The sequence below is a fragment of the Eublepharis macularius genome, chromosome 13 (genome assembly GCF_028583425.1).
Source record: "Eublepharis macularius isolate TG4126 chromosome 13, MPM_Emac_v1.0, whole genome shotgun sequence".
NCBI lineage: Eukaryota > Metazoa > Chordata > Lepidosauria > Squamata > Eublepharidae > Eublepharis > Eublepharis macularius.
Window position 1 is genome coordinate 71,900,356 of NC_072802.1, and position 24,612 is coordinate 71,924,967.

At 49.8% G+C, this 24,612-nt stretch overlaps 1 protein-coding gene across 1 annotated transcript; it reads right to left on the reverse strand.

Moving 5' to 3' along the window:
• Window positions 1-16,165: 16,165 nt before the first annotated feature.
• On the reverse strand, window positions 16,166-24,052 carry SELPLG (selectin P ligand; the record flags this gene model as incomplete). Its single annotated transcript, XM_054995885.1, has 3 exons — window positions 16,166-17,557; window positions 21,223-21,281; window positions 24,000-24,052. Coding segments are annotated over 3 exons (1,182 nt in total), but the record flags the coding sequence as incomplete, so codon positions are not given.
• Window positions 24,053-24,612: the final 560 nt, after the last annotated feature.

The window sequence follows — 24,612 nt, forward strand, 5'->3', positions numbered from 1 at the left end:
GAGAGCAATCATGTCCCCCCTCAACCTCCTCTTCTCCAAACTAAATATTCCCAAAGCCCTCAGCCTTTCCTCGTAGGGCTCAGTCTCCAGACCCCTGATCATCCTCATTGCTCTCCTTGATTTTGTCCACATATTTTTTGAAGTGAGGCCTCCAGAACTGCACACAATACTCCAGGTGCGGCCTGACCAAGGCAGTATAGAGAGGGGCTATGACCTCCTGCGATTTCAACGCTATGGCCCCTTTGATACAACCCAGGACTGAATTAGCCTTTTTTGCCACTGCATCACACTGACTGCTCATATTCAGTTTACAGTCCACTCTTACCCCAAGATCCCTTTCACATATACTACTGTCCAGAAGTGTATCCCCCATCCAGTATTTGTGCTTCCCATTTTTGTGGCCCAGATGTAATACTGTGCACTTGTCTTTGTTGAATTGCATCCTATTCACAGCTGCCCACTTCTCCAGAGTATTCAGGTCTTGTTGAATTTTAATTCTATCTTCTTGGGTGTTTGCTACTCCTCCCAATTTGGTATCATCAGCAAATTTAATGAGCAGCCCTTCCACTCCTTCATCCAGATCATTGATAAAACTGATCTTTTCTATCATGTGTGGAGTTCATGCAGTAAAGAACGGTTTTCTTTCCTAAAGCTTAACCCAAGCCCTGAGGGTTTGCTTCTCTCTCCCACGCACGCTCAACACAAGCTCCCACAGCCCACATTTCTCTGCCTACTGTGCACTTTGCTACCACAGAGGCGCTCCTCCGCTCCCTCTGCAGCCTTGGAGCTCTGGCATGGCATCAAAGTGCTATCAGGCCTTCACCAACGAGGGCAAGGAAATGAAGTTGATGTGAACAAGCTGTTGGGCCGGATGCTCTCCGGATGGCCCTTCGCAACAGTGGGAGAGCTTCTGGTGGGAGCAGGAAAGGGAGGAGCAGAGGGGGGGAGGCATACTTCGTTTGCAGGCCATCAGATGTCCAAGTAGGGTTGCCAGCCTCCAGGTGATGGCTGGAGATCTCCCGGAATTACAACTGATCTCCAGGGGGCAGAGATCATTTCCCCTGGAGAAAATGGCTGCTTTGGAGGGTGGACTCTGTGGCATTATACCATTCACAGGCCCCCTCCCCTCCCCAAACTCCAACCTCTCCAAGCACTCCCTGCCCCCCCCCCCAAAAAATCTCCAGGAATTTCCCTGCCTGGACCTGGCAACCCTATGTCCAAGGCACACTTTTTCAGAGTTAAAATTGAGATCAAAGCTCTCTCAACATACTTCAGACATGTTAAGGCCTGGAACCAGCACCCCCAACCTTTTGGAGCCTGCGGGTACCTTGGGAAGCCTGGCACAGCATGGTGGGCCACCAAATAGCTGCCACGGGAGGCTGAGCCCGCCGAGCAATGACTGCTGCAGCTCTCCTTCGGATCCTTGTGCAACACTTCCAAAAATCTGCACAGCTAATCACATTTCCAGTAGCCAATCAGAAGCCTAGCTGGGCAAAGGCACCCTCTGGCCCCACTTTCTAAAAACACTTGGTGGGCACTGTGGCACCCGTGGGCACCACATTGAGGACCTCTGGCCTAGAAGAACAAGAGAGAGACCCTTCCCTCCAGCCCTGCAGTTGAGCTCTAGGTAGGGTTGCCAGTCCCCCGCTGGGGGCAGGGGATGCCCCTCTCCCACCCCGCACCCCCAACGGGGGAACACGCCTCTCAGGGCATGTTCCCAGGCAGTGTGGCATGCTCCTGCGCACCTCAGTAGGCCCATTTTGGCTCAAAATGGGCCCAATTCAGCCTGAATCAGGCCATTGTGGAGCACAGGAGCACTCCAAGGCCCATTTTGCCTCCCCAGCAGTGCCCCCGCACTCCACAGCGGCCTGGTTTGGGCCCCTGGGCACTCCCAACGGCAGCACGTGGTCTGCATGATGACATCACTTCCCGGCAGTGACATCATTGCATGGGGCAGGAGTGTGCGCATGTGCAAGGGCCGCACCCAGGTAAGTGCCAGGCCTCCTACCTGGAGGGTGAGGGGACCTGGCGACCCTCTCTCTAGGCATGCATACCTTTGCAGAAGGGTCTAGAAGCCAAGTCCTACGAGGCAGGGCTTGAGAGAGCCTGTTTAGCCTGGAGAAGGGAAGACCAAGGCGGGGGGAGGGGCAGATGGCCCTCTGAGAGTACCCAAAGGGGGTTCTGGGCTGGGTAGGACTGTTACGAGCATTGGCTAAATATCAGGAGGAACTTCCTGAACGTTAAGAGCTGTTTGCTATTGAAGCAGACGGCCTCTGGACGGCCTGCCTGCCCCTCTCCCTCTCAGGAGGCTTCTCACCTGAGTCTAGATGGCCACCTGTGGTGGGGTATGTCTGCTGCAATAAACAGCAGGTTGGACTAGAACTCCAAGAGCCCTTTGCAAAATAGTAAAGAGTCCAGTAGCACCTTGAAGACTAACTAACTTTATTGCAGCATAAGCTTTCGAGAGCCACAGCTCTCTTCATCAGATTCATGGAAAGTATGAAGGAACTGGCCAGAGATATGTAGGTGGTGAGAGGGGGGGGGAGAGAGCAGGGAGTGAAAGCCATGTAAATGTAAATCAGTTGTAAAAGTATTGAAAGAGGCAGAGTGCGCAATCCAGGCTCTTCACTACCTCCCTCCCCTTACCACCCATATATCTCTGGCCAGTATCTTCACACCCTCCATGCAGCTGACAAAGAGAGCTGTGGTTCTCGAAAGCTGACAATGCATCTGACGAAGAGAGCCGTGGTTCTTGTAAGCTTATGCTACAATAAAGTTGGTTAGTCTTAAAGGTGCTACTGAACTCTTTACTATTTTGCAACTGCAGACTAACTTAGCTAATTCCTCTGATCGAAGATTCCTTTGAGCTCAGACACCCTATGAGCCTCTCCCTGCTCTAAACACGTCTCCCAACTGGAAGGAGGCAAGCACAGAGAAGAGAGGCAACAGGCAGCCTCCTCCAAAGGGAGGACAGGAAACCCCACTGAGTCTCTGCATCAGGAGTGGTTGAGCAACCCAGTCACCAGGAGGTGGTGGGATGAGTCACGGCAGAGGCTGTATGGTCAGAGGCCACACCCAAGCAGCTGGAGCTCTGGTAGAGCAAGAAACAGAAGGCCCCCAGCACAGCCACAGGTGAACATAACTGCTGCTCTCTTGACCTTGCCTTGGCTGAAAGGTCTTCAGTTGAAGGGCGAGGCTGGCACGGGGGCTAGTGGGTGGGGCGAGGGAAAGCACCAAAAACGTGTGTTTGTGCCAAAGAACTCCATTGATCATCTAACTGATTGGGCACACCCACTTTGCAACGCAACCTGGGCTTATGCTACAATAAAGTTGGTTAGTCTTAAAGGTGCTACTGGACTCTTTACTATTTTGCAACTGCAGACTAACTCAGCTAACTCCTCTGATCGAAGATTCCTTTGAGCTCAGACACCCTCTGAGCCTCTCCCTGCTCTAAACACGTCTCCCAGCCGGAAGGAGGCAAGCACAGAGAGGAGAGGCAACATTGGCAAATGGCAACCCAATCTAATGTTGCCTGGACTTTCCTGACTTTGCTTGAATGACAAAGAATCTTCCTTTCGTGTAAATTCTCCAAACAATCAAGGGCAGCGGGGGGGCATTGTTTGTTGCCCCCATTTGGAAATAATACATTTTATGTACAGAATCTGGGCCTTGCTCCTACTTCTTCTGGCCTAGGGTTGCCAGTCTCCAGGCAGGGCCTGGAGATCTCCTGGAATTACAACTGATCTCCAGATGACAGAGATTAGTTCCCTGGAGAAAATGGCTGCCTTGGAGAGTGAACTCTGTGGCATTATACCCTACTGATGTCCCTTCCCTAGGCTCCACCCCCAAATCTCCAGGAATTCCCTAACCCAGAGCTGGCAACCCTGCACCCAAGCAGTGACTCATCAGTCAGGGACACAGCAGGCAGCCTCCTTTCTGGATGGGTGGGTCTGTATGTATACTGCTACTTTCAAATTAGTTTTCCACAACACAGCAACCCTTCTCTCGTGGCACACAGGGAATTAACCAAAGGGCACCCTCACAGTCAGGGAATGAAGCAAGCAGAGCCTTCCCAGAGAGCAAGCCCTGTGACCCAAAGGGCATCACCGGCAGAGTCTGGCTTTGGAATATCAAACGAAGATGGACAAGACCCCGGCAGGCTTGCATCCTGTCCCACCCTTGTGCAAAAAGCAGACCCAGAAGCCCTTACAGCACAGACACAAGCAGAGCAAGCCGGCAGCCTCTTGTGCTGGAGTTCCATCATGCATTCCACATGCAGAAAATCGAGCTTTCCATTTACCATCGATATGCCAATGGCCATATTGTGTTCCTTGAGAAAAGCCAGCCATCAGAAAGAGCCAAAAGAGGTTAGAGAAGGACTGTATGCAACAAGAGTTAAAATTCTGGCCTAGGAAATCTGAATTCTTTGTCAGGCACGGATGAATTTGGCAAACTGAGCTGGCCTGAAGTGTTTATTTTACATCATTTTTCTGCAGTTTTGCATACTGTATGCTAGTTTTCCTGGTGAGGAGTCCTGCCTCTTCGGATCTCTGGGAAGCATCTGGAAACCATATTCATACTCCAGAGACTGCACAAGAAATTGTCCACACCTTTTCAAGCATATCTTTCCAGCCACCAGGGCTAGAAACTTGCTTTTCTTTACAAACAACAAAAGGCTCAGTTTTAAGAAGCCAACCCAGGACCGGGTTTGGTGGTCCCACAACTGCATCCCTGTAAGGGGAACCATAGGGAACTCAGAAAGCCTCAAAAAAGAATGCACAATTTATTGATTTAGATGGTAGTTGGTCGGCACAGAAGAACTATTATTTTTAAAGGGCAAGTGCATACAGCTGTACACTAAGGGGGAAAAAACCAAAGTTTGGAAGCTTTGCTTTGTAAGCAGGGTGTTTCCTCCCACTGCACACCCACACACACCCCCCACCCCGTTCATGCAGAGGACCAGAAAACCCCAAGGTATGCATGAAGCTACTGCCTGCTCTCTCCTTCATGGCTATCTTTGGAAAGGGGGGGGGGGGTTCAGGAGCCGCCTCCCATTGGAGAGAAATTATAGTATCTGCTCTTTTGACAGAGTCTAAAAGGAGAAGAGTCCCGACTCAGCCCAGGGCCTCCAAAACAGCCTCTGATGTGTTGGTGGCGGAGGCTTTAATTATGGCATCTCAGGGCCGAAAAAGCCATCCCTGCCGGAGGGTGTATTCCTGTCCCCAGAACAGCCATCGCCAGCCGGGCTTGTCATTACAGAGCCACAAAACTTTCATGCGGACAGAAAAGATAAAGGGGGGGGATGAGCTTCATGTGATGGAGGGAGAAGTATTTTAAAGGGGGGGGAATGAAAAAAAAATCCAAATGTTTCTTGAAGGGATGTGTCTGCAAAAATGAAAGGAACGTTTAAGTAACTGGATTTGAGACAGACTCAACCCTACTCGCTCCTGACCGGGAAGGGAGTTGCTGTCTAAGCATGAAAACGGACCCAGGAAATCTCCAGTTCAAATCTCATCTCCTCCTCAAGCTGGCCTACCATACAGGGTTATGGTACTGGGGGTTGGATCCTGCAGATCGGGTTCACTAGCCTGCACTTTCCTGAACTGGAGAGAGTGCCACCTTTAACAGAGCATCACCTAACATTACCTAACTGTGTATGTGCATGTGTGTGAGAGAGAGAAAGAGAAAACACACTTTGAACATGTAAAGTGCTGTGGAGGTGCCAGTTCTCCGGAGAGGACGGCGGTGCCCCAGGAGCTGCTGCCTCTCTCCTCTGCAGCACTGCCCAAAGGAGGGTCTCGTTCCCGCCTTGTTTGGGAACCAGAACGGTCCAGCTTCTCTTCCTCCTCCATCCCAGGAGTATCCAGGAGACTTACCCATTTTATCCCCACAAGCACTCTGTGCGGCAGGTGAAACCTGAGAGCGGACGTCTTGTGTGGGGCCCCCCAGCCCTCTTCAGGGGTCAGAACGGGGTGTCCAGCAGCAGACGCAGATTCTGCAGGCTGAAGGATGCTGAGCGTCAAGCTGTCTTCAGAAACAGGCAAAGGTGCTCCTAACTGAATAAATAGAAAAGCAACACAACGTCAAACCTACCACTAACAAACGACGATAAAAAGTTAAAACTGAAAGTGAATATTGTAAACTTATATTCAAAGTTTTTGTATATAGTTAACATTGCATTGCAATGCCTGTTTCAAAAATGTGTTTTGTTTTCGCTTTATGTATTATAATTATACTCACTTTAAAAAAAATAGCATTGGGGAAAAAAAGAAACAGGCAAAGGGAGCCGGCAGCCTGAAGATTCAGATCCGTGTCCGAGGCCCTGCAGTGTGGACCCCCATGAAGGAGAGGGACCTTTCTGTGGTGGCCCCAAAACTCTGAAACTCCCCCCCTCCCCTGAAATTCCCTAGCACCAGGCAGTGGAAAGTCAGCAGGCCTGGTGCTAGGGAATTTCGGGAATTTCAGATTTGTTTTTGCTAATGCTTCTGGCAAGGCCTTTACTTTTGACCTCTTTTATTTATTCTTGGCTTTCCTGATAGGGTTGCCACCTCCACGTTGGGAAATTCCTGGAGATCTGGGGGGTGAAACCTGGAGAAAGTGGGGTTTGGGGAGGGAAGAGACTTTGGCATGACACAATTCTATAGAGTCCACCTCTCAAAGTAGCCATTTTCTCTGTGGCCTGGAGACCAGTTGTAATTCTGGGAGATCTCCAGCCACTACCTGGAGGCTGGCAACCCTACCAATCTCATTGCTGCCTTTCTGGGCCAGTTCTAGGTTTTGAGGGGCCCCAGGCAAAGTCTCCAGGGTCCCCCTGGCCCTCTTCTACCCCCCACCAGGCCCCCAACACAGGCCTTCCAACCCACCTACCTCCATCCTGCCTGTCCTTCCCTGGCCCACTTGTGAGTTCTCCCATTGTCTGAGATCGCCACGGCTTGCAGCCCTTTGCCCGGAGATTCGCTATAGGGGAGTTTCACACGTGCATATTAGAACCCAGGCTTCACTGGTCTGAGGCTCTCAACTCATTGCTAAGCAGAATGGCATGAAGGTGTGGAATGAATTAACCCATTCAGGGGGCTCTCAGATTGGAACCCGGTCTTGCCTTCCCAAAGCCCAACTTTCCAGCCATCTACCTCTAGAAAGCTCTAGGTGAAGCAATGAGGCGGCCCTCAGAGCATGTACAAAATGCTCTTGTAAATTACTCACAACACCTTTGCCACATCTTTGGGAGGCCAAGCCAGCTACTGCTTGGCAGGATTCAGCCCCTGCTCCTGTCCAGATCGGAATTCAGCACCACTCCAAATATCCTCCAGAAACTGATGGAAGTCAATGCAAGAAAAGACTACTAAGATTATTATTTATTTAGTATTTTATTACACTTCTAGACCGCCCTCCCCGTCAGACAGGCTCAGGGCGGTGTAAGAAGATGCATTCAGCTTTGCAGGATGTGGCCCTGCAAACACTACACCCCACCCACATGTGGCAGCCAGGCCTCTGGCTTTGAAGTTTCAATCCCAACTTTCTAATTATGTGCCCATTAAGCAACGTTACCACACAGGCACCCCACCCCCAGGGAGGCCAAACCGCTGCAGCCAACATCTGGCTCGCCTCTCCTCGGCGTTTTCATCTGCAAAAAAGACAAGATCCTTCCCCGGAAGGCAATAGTAGTCGCTGTGACCTGGAGCTGCAGCCAACGCCTCCATTGCCTTTGGCTGCATACGCTTTGCAGATGCCGATTTATTTCGCTGCTAAACATTTACATCCTCTGAGAGCTTTATTAACCTCAGACGGAAAATATTCAAAACACAGGAAGAATGCAAAGGCCACAGCCAGAGCAGGGCTGTTTGTTCCTTGGGAAAGACTTGCTCAGAGGCTCCTGTCACCAAGAAATGCCTCCCCCCTCTCCCCCAGGCCCCCTCCCCAGGGCAGCCTGCTCTCCGTCTCCTCCCCCGAAATGCGGCAGGATATTTCAAGATTTGGCAGGGCAGGTCCCAAGCTATGCTCCTGGGTGGCATGGCAGCTTCTGGATTTTCAACGGTCCAGAGGGTGGGCATTTGTAGATGAGTGCTACAGCCAGACGTTGAATTCCTCTCCTCTTCCCCACTCCCCCACGACAAAAGGAGGGCAGGGATGATGGGAGGGCTAAAACCTGGCACGGGGTAGTATTGTGTGTCTTGCCAGCTAAACAGAATGAGACTGCTTTGGCGGGCAAGGCAACATTCGTATGCAGAAAGTCACCGGTTCAGTCCTCGAGCCTCCAATTCACACCTTCCAGTCTATGCAGGCCACGTCTGGGTTCCTCAGTTGGCCTTTCAGCCAGATATGAGATGTGGATCCCCCTCAACTGCCAAGCGCAAGGGGCTCTGTTCCAGTCAGGAACGACCACAACAGGCGGAGGGAGCCTTCCGCCTTCCCTCCTGCACCATTTGCCTTACCTGAAATGGCCAGGGGGGGGGGGTGCTCGTACGCATGAGTTTCCCCAGTGGGGAAAAGAGCACCTCCCAGGACTGTTTCAGGCCCATAAAATGGCACGGTGGGGGAGGCTGATGCCTCACATGCCCCAGTGCCAACTCAAAATGGGTACCAGACCTGCACGAAAGGAAGGGAACATACAACTCTTGTCTGACTCAAGTGTAAGGTCCGTAAGAGAGGCATACAAAGATGGGGACCTTGGGCTTTGATTCACTGCTCTGTACTTTACTGGTAAATATCGTGTTTTAAAAGGAACCCATGTGCCTATCTGAAGCAAAAGATTCAAAACAGCGTCCCTAACATACCAGCATGGAATTTTGCCCTCTGAACATTTGGGGGGAGGGGGAATAGTATTTGAATCACTTTTCTGTTGTTACTTATCTCTGCCTCTTTTATGCACCTTATATGTGAAAGTAGCGATAACTGACTGTTATTTTCTATTGTACATATTTTTTGAATGTATTATTTTCAATCGGGGGCTTGAGATGGTTTATTGCACATTTTTTCTACGTATGTTTTACATCTTTCTGTTCTTTTAATTTGTTGGTTTGTTTGTAGGATTTCCTCCCTCTTTTTTTCTTTTTAGTTTCTGTCATAAACACTGAACTCTTTTTCTGCAGCCAATGTTTCCCCCAAGACAGAGAGAACGGGATTCCCAAACCTGTTCTGTTGCTTTTTTGGAAAGTTAGCTCTGGACCATCAAATGGAGGCTTAATTTGGGCTCCTTGTAAAACTAAGAACATCTGGTTTGAATTGTAACACTGGGATAAGTCAACAGCCCCCAACACTGTAATGAGATCCAACACTCCCAAACGAAGGCCAGTTTTGCACACAGGATATGCAACAGCTGATCTCTCTTCGATAAGAGATTCCGCATTCAGACACTGGTGACGTAACACACAAATATCAAGAAACAGGGCCCAATCTTTTTGAAGAGACTAAGTTTGCATCTTCTGAGCTGCAGGAACCCACAGAAATTCCTGCTTGCTAGAACACTTGGTTTCAGAACTTGTTTAAAAATACTTTCCAATGGAGCTGGATCTATTGAGATTCCCCTCTGGAAGAAAAGCTGGGTAAGAAATGCTTTAAATAAATAACACCCCCATCATCCCAACTCCAAGTTCATCTGAGGAACGTTTCCCCTCCTGCTGGGAACAGGAAAGAGCCACAAAAGTTGCAGCTCCAAGACCAAAGGTCAATGGGGAGGGTATTTCCTCACCTCCCAACTGCATGTTACAAAAGCAGGTTTGGAGATGGGAGATCTGCAGCCCTTTCCCAGGGCTATCCCCTGGCAAACAGCAACAACAGCGCAGCGCTGGGATCCAGAGGCCTGGAAGAGTCCCCCAGACTGAACATGCCCTAGGTCTCCCACTGTGCAGGACGCTTGGAAGATCAGAAGAGCACCGGGGAGATTCAACGCAACGCTCGTCCTTCTGCTACGCCCAGCAGAGGTGTCTGTCTCCACACTCCTCTGCGTCATCACAGAGATCTCGGAGGGCATGAGAAGAGGGCAGAGCACGGGAAGTGCCAGGGGGTGCGCGCATAAGTTTGTGCTCAGCCTTTTTCTTGCTTGGCGGGGGCGCTGCAGAGAGTGCTGCTGAGACTTTTGCTCAAGCTCTACACCCCCCACAGATATCCTGGGTCCAACTCCCTCTCTAACTTGCTTTGCTTCCGATTCAAGACCGAAGCAACCCAAGGTCCGAAGCCATGTGCAGAGTTGCTCGCTTAGGAGCGAAGGCAAAAGGGTTTTGTGTGTGTGTTTAAATGTAGCAACAGTTAGTGTGTGTCATCTCCCCTCCCAGCCGCCGCATCCTGCAGGTCTCTTGCCTGTCACTGGCTTCAGATAAGACCCGCTCACGCCTGCCCGGAAGAGCGACGTTTTCTGGTATCATTTCCTGGCCATGAAGCCATCTGCGATTATGTAACAGACAAGAAACAACACTCTGCAGTTCCTCAGAAGCACTGTGCTCTCGTCTAAAATGGCCAACACGTTTGAATCTCTCCACTTGTTCTTCCTGATGTGCTTTGTTGGCACAACCGGGAGTGGTAATGCTGGAAAGTAGAAGGGGTGGGGAGTCGAAGACTGGATCTGGGGAAGCTGCAACCTTTCAGGGGAGAAAGAGCCCATATGCCCACATAGCGACCCTTCCCTTGTAGGGGAATCCCGCTCCCCTGCTTTTGGGAGCCCTTCATGCCCTATACCAATCCCCGCCCGCACCTCAATCCTATTTGTATGTGCAACACCAACACAACTCACACTAATGGAAGGGGCAAAAGAGGGCTACCCTTGAAAATCCCAGAAGCAAGGAGCCGAGGCCAGTCGTGAGCAGGCAGAGGCCTGCAGCCACCTCCACAGGTAGGCCAGCCAGAGGCCACTCACCTGCTGATGCAGGTGAAACAAACCCTCAGAGGAGAGAGCCAGGGCACAGCAGGTGGAGAGGAGAAGCGCTCCTCTGGAGCTTTCAAAAACAAACAAGCAATGACAGCCACAAACTGGCAAGCAGCAGGACAGGGCCAGAGGGGAATGAGGCAGCCGCTGCCTGTTAGCAAAAAGAAACCACACCGACACACAAGAAGTACGGCAATCAAACATGCACACACAAAGAGCCAGTTTTGTCTAGTGGTTAAGAGCAGTGAGACTCTAATCTGGAGAGCCGGGTTTGATTCCCCACTCCTCCGCTTGAAGCCAGCTGGGGGACCTTGGGTCAAGTCACAGCTCTCTCAGAGCTCTCTCAGCCCCACCCACCTCACAGGGTGATTGTTATTGTGGGGATAATAATAACACACATTGTCAACTGCTCTGAGCGGGCGTTACGTTGTCCTGAATGATGTTGTTGTGTTATGTGGAATCTCCAGTGATTTTTTGCACAACAGAGAGTTGTTTATCTGCCACAATTGGGCACAAGAATATTAGAAGAACCCTGCTGGGTCAGGCCCACCTAGTCCAGCAGTTTCCCAGAGTGCACTGACAGCAAAGGGCAGACCCAGTTTGGCCCATTTTCTACACCGTGCTAGGAGGAGATTCCTGCCTGTAATGCAGACTAAACATGAGAGGCAAAAAACGCAGAATCTGAGATTTGGGGGATCCGCGAAAGGAAGCTCAAAGGTTGCTCTGCAGTTCCGTAGATTTGAAAAACTATTTGCCGCTGTACGGCTGTGGTCCCTTTTACAACCGTTCCCCAGCAGGACTTAAAATGTGCTGGCTTGTGAGAGCCCTCTTGTGGCCATAAACAGCATGACAATTTATAGAAGAGCAAAGGTCTAATTTTTAAATAATGTCCTTGAATCACAAGATCCAGAGGAGTTAGCCGTGTTAGTCTGTAGTAGCAAAATCAAAAAGAGTCCAGTAGCACCTTTAAGACTAACCAATTTTATTGTAGCATAAGCTTTCGAGAATCAAGTTCTCTTCATCAGATGCCTGATCAAAACTGGGCAGATACAGAAGAGGAGGGGGAAAGAGAGGGAAGGAAGGGGGCATAAATCACAAGAAGGCAGAATGCAATTAGCATAGAGGCAATCAAAACATTCCTTTGCTTGGAAATGTAAACATCTCCTTTTGGTGTGCAGTCAGTTTGTAGCAGTGAAGGTATCCAATTCCTATGTAGTATAAGCCTTCGGTAACCACAGCTCTTCCTGCCAGTTGCATCTGACAAAGAGAACTGTGGTCCCCGAAAGCTCACACCAGGCGTCACTGGGCTCCCCCAGATCACGCCTCTGTAAAGAGAATCTGTTACCTGTGGTAATGTGATAACCATTCATAGTCTCTATTCAGTCCCCGCTTGACAGAGTCAAATTTGCATATGAATTCCAATTCAGCAGCCTCCCGTTGGATTTTGTTTTTGAAAGGTTTCTGTTGAACCACAGCGACCTTTAAGTCTTTGGTGGAATGTCCTGGTAGATTGAAATGTTCTCCCACTGGTTTTTGGACGTTTCCATTTCTAATGTCAGATTTGTGTCCATTTATTCTTTTGCGTAGAGGTTGGCTGGTTTGTCCAATGTACAGAGCAGAGGGACATTGTTGGCACATGAGGGCATATATCAGATTGGAGGATGAGCAGCTGTAAGAGCCAGAGACAGTGTAGTTGATGCCATTGGGTCCTGTAATTGTATTCCCCGGGTAGATATAGGGGCAGAGCTGGCATCTGGGTCTGTTGCAGGGCCTGGTACCTGTGCTGGTGACTCTGCTGGCCGATTCATGATTGTAAGTGAGAAGTCGTTTAAGATTGGGACTACAGTACCCACCAAATGTTGTCACCTATAGCTCCCAGCTCAAACCCATCCAACGTATCATCAGTGAGCTACAACCCATCCTGGAAAATGATACCTCTCTCTCAGAAGCCCTGGGTGGAAGACCTTTCCTTGCCTACAGACAGCCCCCCAATCTTAAACGACTTCTCACTCACAACCATGAATCGGCCAGCAGAGTCACCAGCACAGGTACCAGGCCCTGCAACAGACCCAGATGCCAGCTCTGCCCCTATATCTACCCGGGGAATACAATTACAGGACCCAATGGCATCAACTACACTGTCTCTGGCTCTTACAGCTGCTCATCCTCCAATCTGATATATGCCCTCATGTGCCAACAATGTCCCTCTGCTCTGTACATTGGACAAACCAGCCAACCTCTACGCAAAAGAATAAATGGACACAAATCTGACATTAGAAATGGAAACGTCCAAAAACCAGTGGGAGAACATTTCAATCTACCAGGACATTCCACCAAAGACTTAAAGGTCGCTGTGGTTCAACAGAAACCTTTCAAAAACAAAATCCAACGGGAGGCTGCTGAATTGGAATTCATATGCAAATTTGACTCTGTCAAGCAGGGACTGAATAGAGACTATGAATGGTTATCACATTACCACAGGTAACAGATTCTCTTTACAGAGGCATGATCTGTGGGAGCCCAGTGACGCCTGGTGTGAGCTTTCGGGGACCACAGTTCTCTTTGTCAGATGCAACTGGCAGGGAGAGCTGTGGTTACCGAAGGCTTATACTACATAGGAATTGGATACCTTCACTGCTACAAACTGACTGCACACCAAAAGGAGATGTTTACATTTCCAAGCAAAGGAATGTTTTGATTGCCTCTATGCTAATTGCATTCTGCCTTCTTGTGATTTATGCCCCCTTCCTTCCCTCTCTTTCCCCCTCCTCTTCTGTATCTGCCCAGTTTTGATCAGGCATCTGACGAAGAGAACTTGATTCTCGAAAGCTTATGCTATAATAAAATTGGTTAGTCTTAAAGGTGCTACTGGACTCTTTTTGATTTTGAATCACAAGGTTATTATACAAGGTTGTTGTTTAACGGTTTGTGTGTGTGTGTGTGTGTTGGAGAACATTAGGATGACTGATTCTGGGGTGGTGGGGGGCTTGTTTGCTACTAGGGCTGCATTTTTTGCTTTCTCACCAGTTGCAAGAAAAAGACCAAGCTTTAGTCCTCGCGTAATTGTGAAAAAAAGACATCTTTTGAGCCAAGCTGGAAGCCATGGGACCTTCCTGTCCTCACACTTACTCTGGCTTCTGATCTCTCCCAGGCCCTACTGAAATACCAGAAGGCAACCGTAATCCAAATGGAGATACCTCCCCCAAGCGCCACCCCAAAGAGCTGAAGGACAGGACTGGTTCTCTTCAAGAGCTTTCCTGTGTCTTTGCTCTTTCTACCAGTTGCTGGTACATGTCAAGATGCTCCTTCAAGATCCTGATTCATTCCAAAAGCAGGGCAGAGTGAAGAATCCCAAGCCCCTTGGCACAGGTGGGAGCTACTGCTTGGTACACACAGCTGGGCTGTATTTGGTGAAGCCTGTTCTGAGGAAGTGGAGACCCTGGAAAGGGGGGGGGCACTGGGCGTGGTGCAGTGGCAGAGCCTTTGCTCAACTACAAGTTTTGGATAGAGCCTTGTGTTTGTGAAGAAACAACTTCCCTTCTAGCTTTTCATCAGATACAGAGCCAAATGACTCATATCGGCTGAGCCTCAACTGACGACACAAATGGAAAAGCAGAACGAAGCCTCCACGAAAGCTGACTCACACCTGGTCCATACAGATGGGTTTTAGTAAAGATCACCACTTCTGAGCAGCCACAAAGGTTGTGTGACCTCAGGAAATGTTTGCAAGGGCGTAATGCCCTCTCACACTCTCTCACACACACCTTAGCGGGGATATCTAAGGAGGGAAAGAAAGGGGTCTTCAATTCATGCCAGCAACGAGACAGGGACCATTCTGGCCCGAGCCACATGACAAACTGTTTGGGACAGAACTGTCAGGACGCTCTGCTCACCCCAGCCTGCAAAGGTGTGAGCGCTAGGGATCAGGCATCCTTTCTAGGGCTTAGCCACGGTTGGTAGCAACACAGGCCCCGCTGCAAATGGGGGCTCCTTGCTTGGGGCGACAAACTACCTTGAAGCTGCCCTGCAGACAGAACCCAGGCCCACAGACAAAACTGAAGTCTTCCCCCAGCAGCTGGTATTCCATGGTACACTGTCTCTGAATGTGGAGGCTCCATTTAGCCATCACAGCTAAGAGCCATTGATGAGTTCATCTTCCATAAATGACAAGCTCTAAAGCCATACAAGGAGGAACACGTACAAGGGGCAGCAATACAAAAGAGGAGAACGGACCAAAGGAAACAGACAAAGACAAGAAAAGAAGACTATGGTCAGAATGGAGAGAAAAAAGGGAGACATGAAATCAGAAAGGAAGACAACGGGAAGGAAAGAAGAAGAAGGTATTTGGGCTTCATCTTCCCCCACCCCAGCTTCTGCTCCTGGTTTAAGACAAGGCACTTTCATTTCTGCAGCCAGATCCCCCTGCACTGGGAGCGCCTTCATTGCTCAGGGCATGGTTCCTGTTCCAATCCTGGCAGAGAGAACAGAAAGTCAAAACTGTAGATGTGGGCAGGCTCAGCGCTCCTCATTCCAAGGGCTTGGCCAGTCACCTGGGGCTGAGGGAACAGCGCTTCCAAGGACACAAAATCTGCTCTGCTGGACCAGAGCAAACATCTGTCTAGTCCCGTATCCTGCCTCCGAGAGCAGGCAGCAAGTGTCTACCAGAAAGCCGGGGGTGGGGGGCACCAGGCAACAGCCCGCCTCATTGGCAACCCATCCTGCCTCTGAACATAACTTCTATTTAGCCTTCCTGTCCAGTACCCTTATAATGCCACCTACGGGCCCAGGCACACATTTTGTGGAAGATCAATGATTGCATCGCTCAGAATTGTAACTGTAAAAAGAAGCCCCATTTAGCGTAGCTTTTCTCCTACCATGCATCAGCAGCAAGAAGCTTTAGGGGAGCTGCGATTTGCTATTTTCTGATCGTGAACCTCACATGGATTTCAGAAACATGAAGAAAACATCAAATTAAAAATGCCCAGAGGGGAACCCCAGAAGAGCATAAAGGATGCCAGGAGGCCCAAATGATATCTTAGGAAGTAATGTACAGCCATTTTCATAGTTCACTACATACATTTCAAATATCAATGACTTTCGGGGCCCCTTCCCCAATTGCTCTAAGTTCAAAAAGCACACACACCCTCCACTCACATACACATTAAAAGATACATCCAGCTAGTTCCAACAGTCCAAAATGCAGCTGGCTTTTTTTTTTTTTTGGTGAAAGTGTCTTGCCCTCCTATGGTGTAACGACAGGCTTGGAACGCTCTGCCAAACAGGCCAGTCTTTGGACAAGTTTCAGGACGAGCAGGAAAAATACTGTCACTGGAAAAGATTCAGAAGCCAGCACTGAAAGAGTGCGGCTTCGGGGGATCCTAACTAGCAAAACGAGAATAAATTACGTGGACAGAAAGTGTGCAAATATACAATCTTTAGAAAGGGAGCAAATCGTTGATCGCATCATGGCTTCCTGTAATGAACAGACTCGGAAGTTTCCTTCCACAGCCCTGGATTTAATACTTGTGTGACCCAGAGGTGCTTTGAGCCGGAAAGCCCAGCTCAGATTGAGGATGGTTCTGCAAAGAGAAAACTGGAGTGGGCCGGGGACCTGTGAGGTGGGTTCATGTTAGGGCAGGAAACTGTTTAGAGTCAAGTTGTCCACGTCAGTCTCCGACCCGTCCTCGGCCAGCATCTTCACCCTTTTTGCACGGGGCAGCCGTCCTCTCGAGGCCTCCGCCTCTTCGGCAGCCAGCAGGGACGAGATGCACACCATCTCCGTTTGGTTGCGCCGGCTGAGCTTGTAGGCCCGTTTCTGGCGCCAGAGCAGGGTAGCAAGAACAAACGTCGTAATGATGAAGATGCCGGCCACGAGGGCCAGGAGAGAAATGGCCAATAAACACTGCCATAACCACTTGTCAGAGCCTCTGGGGGGTGCTTTGGGGGGAGGCCTCAACTGGCCAGTGGGGGTTGGTCTGGGGTTGGTGAGGGGCGGTGAGAGAGAAGACGTGGCGTTTCCTGTTTTCCCGCCAGCCTTCGTGTCAAGGCCCAGGGGCGCTACAGAAATAGCCGAAGTGGCCGCCAAAGTCTGAGAGGGCGCTGTGGAGGTGGGCTGGGCTGCATCTGTGGTGTTAGAAAGATGGCTGCTCTCTTCGGCATTTGTAGTGTCAGTGAAGTCCTCAACAAGGCTGGGAGAGGTCAGTCGGCCATGACGTGGTGCTGTGTCCGCCACCGTGCTGAAGTGGGTAACTGTGGCTTCCGTGGAACTGTCATCGAGGGGGCTGCTTGTTGCTGGGGCCTCAGTGGAAGAACCATTTCTAGCCAGCCCTGGCTGAGAGGTTTCCTCGGTCTCCATCAGGCGAGCTGCGAGTCCTGTGACAGGCTCCGTGGTTTCATCTTCCACTAACAGGCTAGTCGTTGTCTCCACAGCAGTCCTGTTAGGGTACCTTTCGAGAACCAGATATGCCCTTTTCCTACGGGGGAACAGTGGGGTGTTGTGGCTTGCCTCTCCCACCGTCTTCCACTCCCACTGCCCTGTGGCAACAAGCAGAGAATCTGCACGAAGGTTGTGTGCCTCCATATTGTCTCCTGCCGCGCCATGTTGTAAAAGGAGTTTTAGGCCAGGGAAACTGAAACCACTGGCCACCAGGAGACTGGAAAGAACCACCATGAGGGAATAGTTGACAGATGCCATTAGACCTGAAGCGGGTGGGGGAGAGAACCAAAAGATATACTAGATTAACGTTTGTTCTCGCACCAGGGTCCCTCCCTCTCCTCACCCCAAAATGGCCACCTCAGAAGAGCTTTTTGCTCAGAGCACAGCCAGTTCTTCAGCCAGGCCACTGAGAAAATTGCTTGGCGTGGCTCAATGAGGAAGTGACGGGCATGTCTCCTGGGCCTGTGCTTAGGTTTGCCTGCTCAGGACTGGAGAATTTCTGAGAATTGCAATAGAGCCTAGCAGGGCCTTTTTTCTGGGAAAAGAGGTGGTGGAACTCAGTGGGTTGCCCTCGGAGAAAATGGTCACATGGCTGGTGGCCCCGCCCCCTGATCTCCAGACAGAGGGGAGTTTAGAGTGCCCTTGCTCGGTGGTGCAGAGGGCAATCTCAACTCCCCTCCGTCTGGAGATCAGGGGGCGGGGCCACCAGCCATGTGACGATTTTCAAGAGGGGCCGGAACTCCGTCCCCCGCGTTCCAGCTGAAAAAAAGCCCTGGAGCCTAGAGAGGGAGCCCGACAGCAGTGTAATGCTAGAGACTTCACCCTCCAAAGGAGCCACTTTCTCCAGGGGAACCGAGCTCTGTAATTTCGAGGTCAGTTGCAGTTCTGGGAGATCTCCCACCCGCACGGCTGTGAACCAAGACTCAGTACATGGCTGAAGTCTTGGCTTAGACATGATGGCCTGTGCTGGAACTGCACAAAGCAACGAGTGCTTTCAACCAGCCGCGTGGCAGAGGCTCTGCACTTTGTCCTCTGGCCTGAGAGAAGGTGGGTGGGTTTCAGCCCCCTCGCCCATGACGACTGTCCTGCATTTTAGGCACCAGGTAAAAGTACTTGTTTTCCTGGGTCTTTGGCAGCATCTTCCAGGCCCTCTGGCTTCCCTCAACCCCAATGATTTTCATCGCTGCTGCCATTTGGTTTTTATTGGCATTTCAATATCAAGCATGGCGGTTTTGATTACAGTTGTCTATTTAATGGATTAGTTGTATTTTTAAAATTGTCTTCCTGATCATTTGCCTCTCACAAACTAACATTTCTTTGCCCCTTCTCGTGCAATCATGCTGCGTGGGTGGGTGGGGAACCACAACGAAGAAAACAGGATCCCATGTTCCTCTTTAAGTGGGGCTGGAAGCCAGACAGGGATGCTTTTCATGGGGTCTAGTGACACATCGAACCCAAGGCATTGAGACAGTTATTTCCTCAAAGCCCTGCTCTCTGAGCCATCTTCCCAAATTTAAAGTCTATATGGGGATGGTGGTACTCAATGATAAATAAAATGTACTCTGCACATGCTCAGACGTTTCTTTCCTCAATCACCATTTTCCTGCATCTCAGAATATGTTTCATTTTGGTGTGCCCAAAGAATTTTTTTCTTTTATTTCTACCAGAGCCAAATTTTAGGTATCTTTGTGCCTCACACTTCGATGGCAGTTGTCATACAAGTTGAGAAGCCACTCAACCGAATTCACACCAACCCTTTGCAACGTGATTTAAAGTTACCTTCCAGGGTGGCAACAGCTGTATTGGTCTGTCGCAGCGAATGCAGCAAAATGCCCCCGTGAAACAAAAGCTCATAGCCACAGGCTCATGCACCAGGCAGCCTTTAACACGCCACAAGGCTTGCGCGTTTCACCTGCACAGATTTGCAAAGCTGAAGTGCAAGATGATGCATACCTCCAGCAAGCAACAAGCATACCGGCTAACAGGGCGACCCATTTCCTGTGTAGATAGAGGCTCACACTATGATAGACAATCTACAAAATGGGCGGTGGGGTGAACATTCACAGGATGGGCAGGGTGCAGGCCAGAGATGCTAATCTTGCCCACAACAGAGAAGCCAGCCCACAGGCAGGCCAGCTTAAGGGGTAGCAGAGGAGAAGCTGCAGGCTTTGCTAGGGACCCAGAGACCCTTGGGCTGCCAGAGGGGGCAGAGCTGCTGGAACAAGCTCTTCCATTCCCATTTCTTTTTTCAGGGCTGGTTCAAGGTATTCTATTGCCCCCCCCCAGCAAGATACTCTCCCCCTCTTATGCCACTGCCAGCCAGGCCCTAGCCAAGCCCGTTGGACCCATCTGCTAGCAAGGTGAGCCCAGGACAGGGTGTCTGTCCCAACCATGTTGCTGATGGCCAACACCAATCCAAGCCCTGGCAGGTCTTCTTGGTGCCCACCTTGCTGTGCTGTTGGTTGAACGGCTTGGCTGAAGAACTAGGCCTGCTTTTGTAGAAAGATTGGGCCAGTTAGTTACTCTACCCCTTGAAAACTTGAGAACGGCTCTCTTTTAAAATCTTGAGTTGTATAGCAGAGGGCATCTCGGTTTTTTCAGCTTCCCATTCTTAAGCAGCAGCTCACTGGAGCAAAACAAATTAAGGAGATGGCAGGGCTCCAAAGGGGCCTGGAATTCAAGATTGGTTCACCCAGCGTGCTGCTTCCAACAGTGGCTAGTTAGATTCCTCTGAAAAGCAAGCCATGAATGTGAGAGCTGACACTGCCTGTGCCTGTCGCTTACAGGCACAGGCAGTCGCTTTTTTTCTGGGAAAAGAGGTGGTGGAACTCAGGACCCCACAATGACGTCACTTTGGGTCAGCTGGAACAAGGGGGGAGTTTTTTAAAGTGTAAATCACCCTTGGTGAAAATGGTCACATGGCCAGTGGCCCCGCCCCCTGATCTCCAGGCAGAGGGGAGTTTAGAACACCCTCTGCGCTGCAGCACGAAGGGCAATCTAAGCTCCCCTCTGTCTGGAGATCAGGGGGCGGGGCCACGGCCATGTGACCATTTTCAAGAGGTGCTGGTACTCCATTCCACCACGTTCCAGCTGAAAAAAAGCCCTGCTTACAGGTAAACTGTCTTTTTACATGGAGGATCCCTTCTCCAGTTATGCGGCCATTAGGCCTTTATGGTGCTAATACCCCATCTTCCACCAGGAATATATCTAATGCATTCAAGAACGGAGGAACAGTGTTACTAGACCAAACCAAGCAACCCAGCTCTGCCCAAGTGACAACTACTAGATGCCTCTGGATGCTCACAAGCAGGCATGGAAGCACAGCCCCCGCCCCTGGCACTCAGAAATGAACCTTGAGACCGCTTTCCCCGCCTCCACTCCACATTGAACCTCAAGTGCCATAAACATCTGCCTGACAGGCAGAAATTCAGCAGGGCTTCCCCATCCCTGTATCTCCCTACCAAGGCAGGCTGCCTCTGTTGAATTTCCACCTTTCAAGCAGCGTGCAGGATCCTGCCTCAAAGAGTCTCTGCTGGCATTAGAGCGCTAACAAGAACACGTTTCGATTGGGTTGCATTTGGGGGCAAAAGCACCCGCTTGCTCTTGCAGGTGCCTCAAAACAGATTTGATTTTTGCTCAGATGAGGATTTTTACCAGCGCTGCTTTTTGGAACCCACTTTGAAGCCTATCTGGACTGGCACAGAGACTCTCCCCAACCACCAGCGACATACTGAAGTTGCTGAAGACGCCAACATGGGCATTGATGTTTGTCGCTGAGAGAGGTTTGCAGCTCTCACACAGGCTGCGAGAGGCGTTGCTGGCTTCACAAATACCACTTGGACAACAGTTGCCAACCCTGGCACAAAGACGGAGCGCACACACACACTCCCCACCCCTTGCCCAACCACATCTTAGGCGTTTGCCTTACCTGCTACAGGACAAGACAGGAAATCTACAGCAGGGCAGCATAAGACACAAAGGCCAAGTCAGAAGAGAAGTTGTGGTTTTGGAGAACACATATGATGCAGTTTCCTCTTGCGGGGAGGGGGGAAAGAGAAAAATTGTGTATAAATGCAAAAAGGAGTGGCTACGCTGTTACGATTGCACCGCTGGAGTCCTGCACAACACTCCGCCCCGATACTGTAAGGGCTGAACATGTTGCCACTTCCACAGAAGGAAAGATGGGCCGTCAGAACTCGCTTATCTTCATTTTCCTGTATTTAAAAACTTTTTATAGGCAGCTTCTGACTCGAGGATTAATTTGTCTATATCTTTCTAGTCTGCTCAAGGTATATTTTATGCTGCTGTTATGCCCTGGCCTGCTTCTTTTTAGGGCTAAAGTTTTAATGGTTTCATTTTTATTAGTTGGAAGCCTTCTTAAGCAGGTCTCTGGAGAAGCGGCATATAAATTCACTTAAACGTATAAAACTTCAGAATACTGTAACTTGTTCTCCGAAATCTTATCTTATGCTTACATAGGGCTGTAAATGAAATACACAGGCAAAATGCATTTCCTCAGTCATGGGTAACTGGTAAAATTATATTGCTTCCTAAAGCAAGGAAAGATGATTCCAAATTCTTACTGTAGAATAAATTTTTTTAATTGTGATTATAAAATGTTGGCCACTTGGCAGCGAGATTGAAGTTAATTTTTTTGAGGTATCTACCTAAAGAGCAAGCCAGGTTTATTCCAGGACATTTGTTGACATCCAATATAAGGAAGGTTATTAATGTCATTGAATATGTAAAAAAGAAAGAGCAAAATTAGTCTTTTTTATTTTTAGATGCAAAAAAGGATTTTGATATAGAAGCAGATTTGTGTTGCCATATCCGGAAGCATTTTGGTTTGGGGGTTGTTTTATTAACGGGGCAGAATTAACATATTCCAAAGCAATAATGAAATTATGTATAAATGGTTCCTTGCTTGGTACAGAGTTTGGAATATCAAGCATGTAAGGTACCTCTGCTTGAGGCAACAAAACACCTTGAACTGCAATGCAACAGAAAAACAAACATCTAGAAGTTCCAGAGCAAGACTAGTTCAGCCGGCAGCCACCTTTGCTTTCTTCATACACCTCCGTTGAGCCTTGCTGCTCCCGACTGCTTTCAACTACTGGCTACTCCTGTATGCAGCCAGTGCCCCGCCAACAGACGCTGCTCCAAAAGTATACCCCCCACCCCACCACCCCACCCACACCACTTACACACAAAGGGTGGGCTGGAAACAGAGAAAGTAGCTCTCCCCATCCAAATTCATTGAGGGAGCAGCATTTTATCAATGAACATCAAACAGCATGTTGGCCAAGATCTCAGTGCCGAGGTAGAGTTGCTATAGAGACCCCTCCACTGTCCCATACTACCTTCTGGTACCTGAGGCCCAATAGCTGCCGAGAGTTGCCACCCTGTTTCCTTCCTGGCCACTGTGAGGAAGTTGCTTCACTCACAGCAGGGCAAGAACACAACCTTCCCCAAACTCTGGGAACTGTCAAAGTCCAGTGTAGCTCCCTGTTGTAAATGGCTCCACCTAAGTAACCTCCTCCTCACCCAATACAGGTAAACAAGTTCCCAAGAGCCAGAACCAAGACTTGAGCATTCTCGGCGTGTTCTGCTCTGCTCAGCAACATCCCGTTGTCAGGGATTATTGGGAAAGAGAGAGTAAAGAGCCCAGTAGCACCTTTAGGACTAACCAACTTTATTGTAGCATAAGCTTTCGAGAGGCATAGCTCTCTTCGTCAGATGCATCGGTCAGAGCTGTGGCTCTCGAAAGCTTATGCTACAATAAAGTTGGTTAGTCTTAAAGGTGCTACTGGACTCTACTATCTTGCTACTACAGACTAACTCCTCTGGATCTATGACTTTGGAAAAGAGAGGCTGACATGTCTACCAATAGGCTCCTCCCTCAAGGTGAAGCAGTTGTGTGTACACAAATCTATCCTTCTGGCTGCATGTAAGCAGCTGCATGAACCAGAAACCATGGGCCATGCATGGGTCTGACGATGCACCTGACAAAGAGAGCTGTGGTTCTTGAAAGCTGATGCTACAATAAAGTTGGTTAGTCTTAAAGGTGCTACTGGACTCTTCGCTATTCTGAACATGAAGGTTCCCTTTAGTCAGCATGGCTGGTAGCTCCCTGCATATTACAAAGGAAAACTAGCAACACCAGACAAGTGGTTTTTCAAAGACTCATGTCTACCACTACTGATCTTTCTGAGGAAATCCTGGTGCCCACAATTAAGTTGACACCCAACAGTGCCCAGCCTTTTCCAGAACAAGATTCCTCCTTCAAGCTAGTAACTGGTCAAAATGCTATGCACAGAAAGGCCAATTAGGGATCACACTGTGAAGCGAAGAACAGAAGAGCAGCAGTCCGGCAGGCGGGCGTACCTGTCAGCACAGATCTGCCGAGCCACTTTTCCTCCTTACTGCTTCTCTCCTACATCTCACTACCCTGGAGAAGTGAAAGGAAGTCAGGGCAGAATCTGAAAGCAGAAGGCTGTCAGGTCCAGTGTATATCTAAACTGTACTGACTCCATTTTCTAATGCTTCTAGTGTTTGAGTGTTTTCTTCCCAGGTGCACCAGTTCCCAGGCAGCGTTCCCACCGGAGGAGACTGTTTTGTCTAACACCGTTCCACCAAGCATTGGCCTTGGAGGAGAGCAGCTTCCCAAGACTGAGAGATGTTGTTTTGAGAACTGTGGGGGGAGGCTGATCCAGATGGGATTTGTTACTTTGTTTCCTATGCTTGCTCTTCATTGGTAACAATGATCATGTACCATCCTGAGTCTCCTATTCAGGACAGTGGACTATAATGGACCTTTTCTGCAATAAAGCTTCCTTTGCCAGACACTGGACTTATTCTTGCTTCTAAAGGGAACCTTGCAGAGAGTGCCTTATCTAGCCACAGTCTGACATTTTGTTACCAATCATGTCTAAGTCGGGCCCAGCGGAATCCAAAGCTGTCCCGGACAGGGATCCTTTGTTTGATCCGTATGCGTCTCCCGACAACCAACCTGTGCAAGCCCAAGACTCCCAGGAGCTGGGAGCAGCCGGGAACGGAACCGGAGCCTCCACTTCCACCCCGCCTCTCATCGATCTCGGTACCCGGAACGAGACCGAGGCCGACCTCGGGGCAAGGCCAAAAGCGACCGCTCTCCCTTTGATTTCGCTACCCACCCCGTCGGAGTGGGGAGCCAGACCCCGAGAGACCAGAGAGCGTCGGGCAGGTGGACTCCATCCGCGAGTTTCGATGGAAGGGCGCATCCTAGGAACCGTCCCGGAGCTAGACAGCAGCCAACCATGGCGATATTGGAACAGGACGT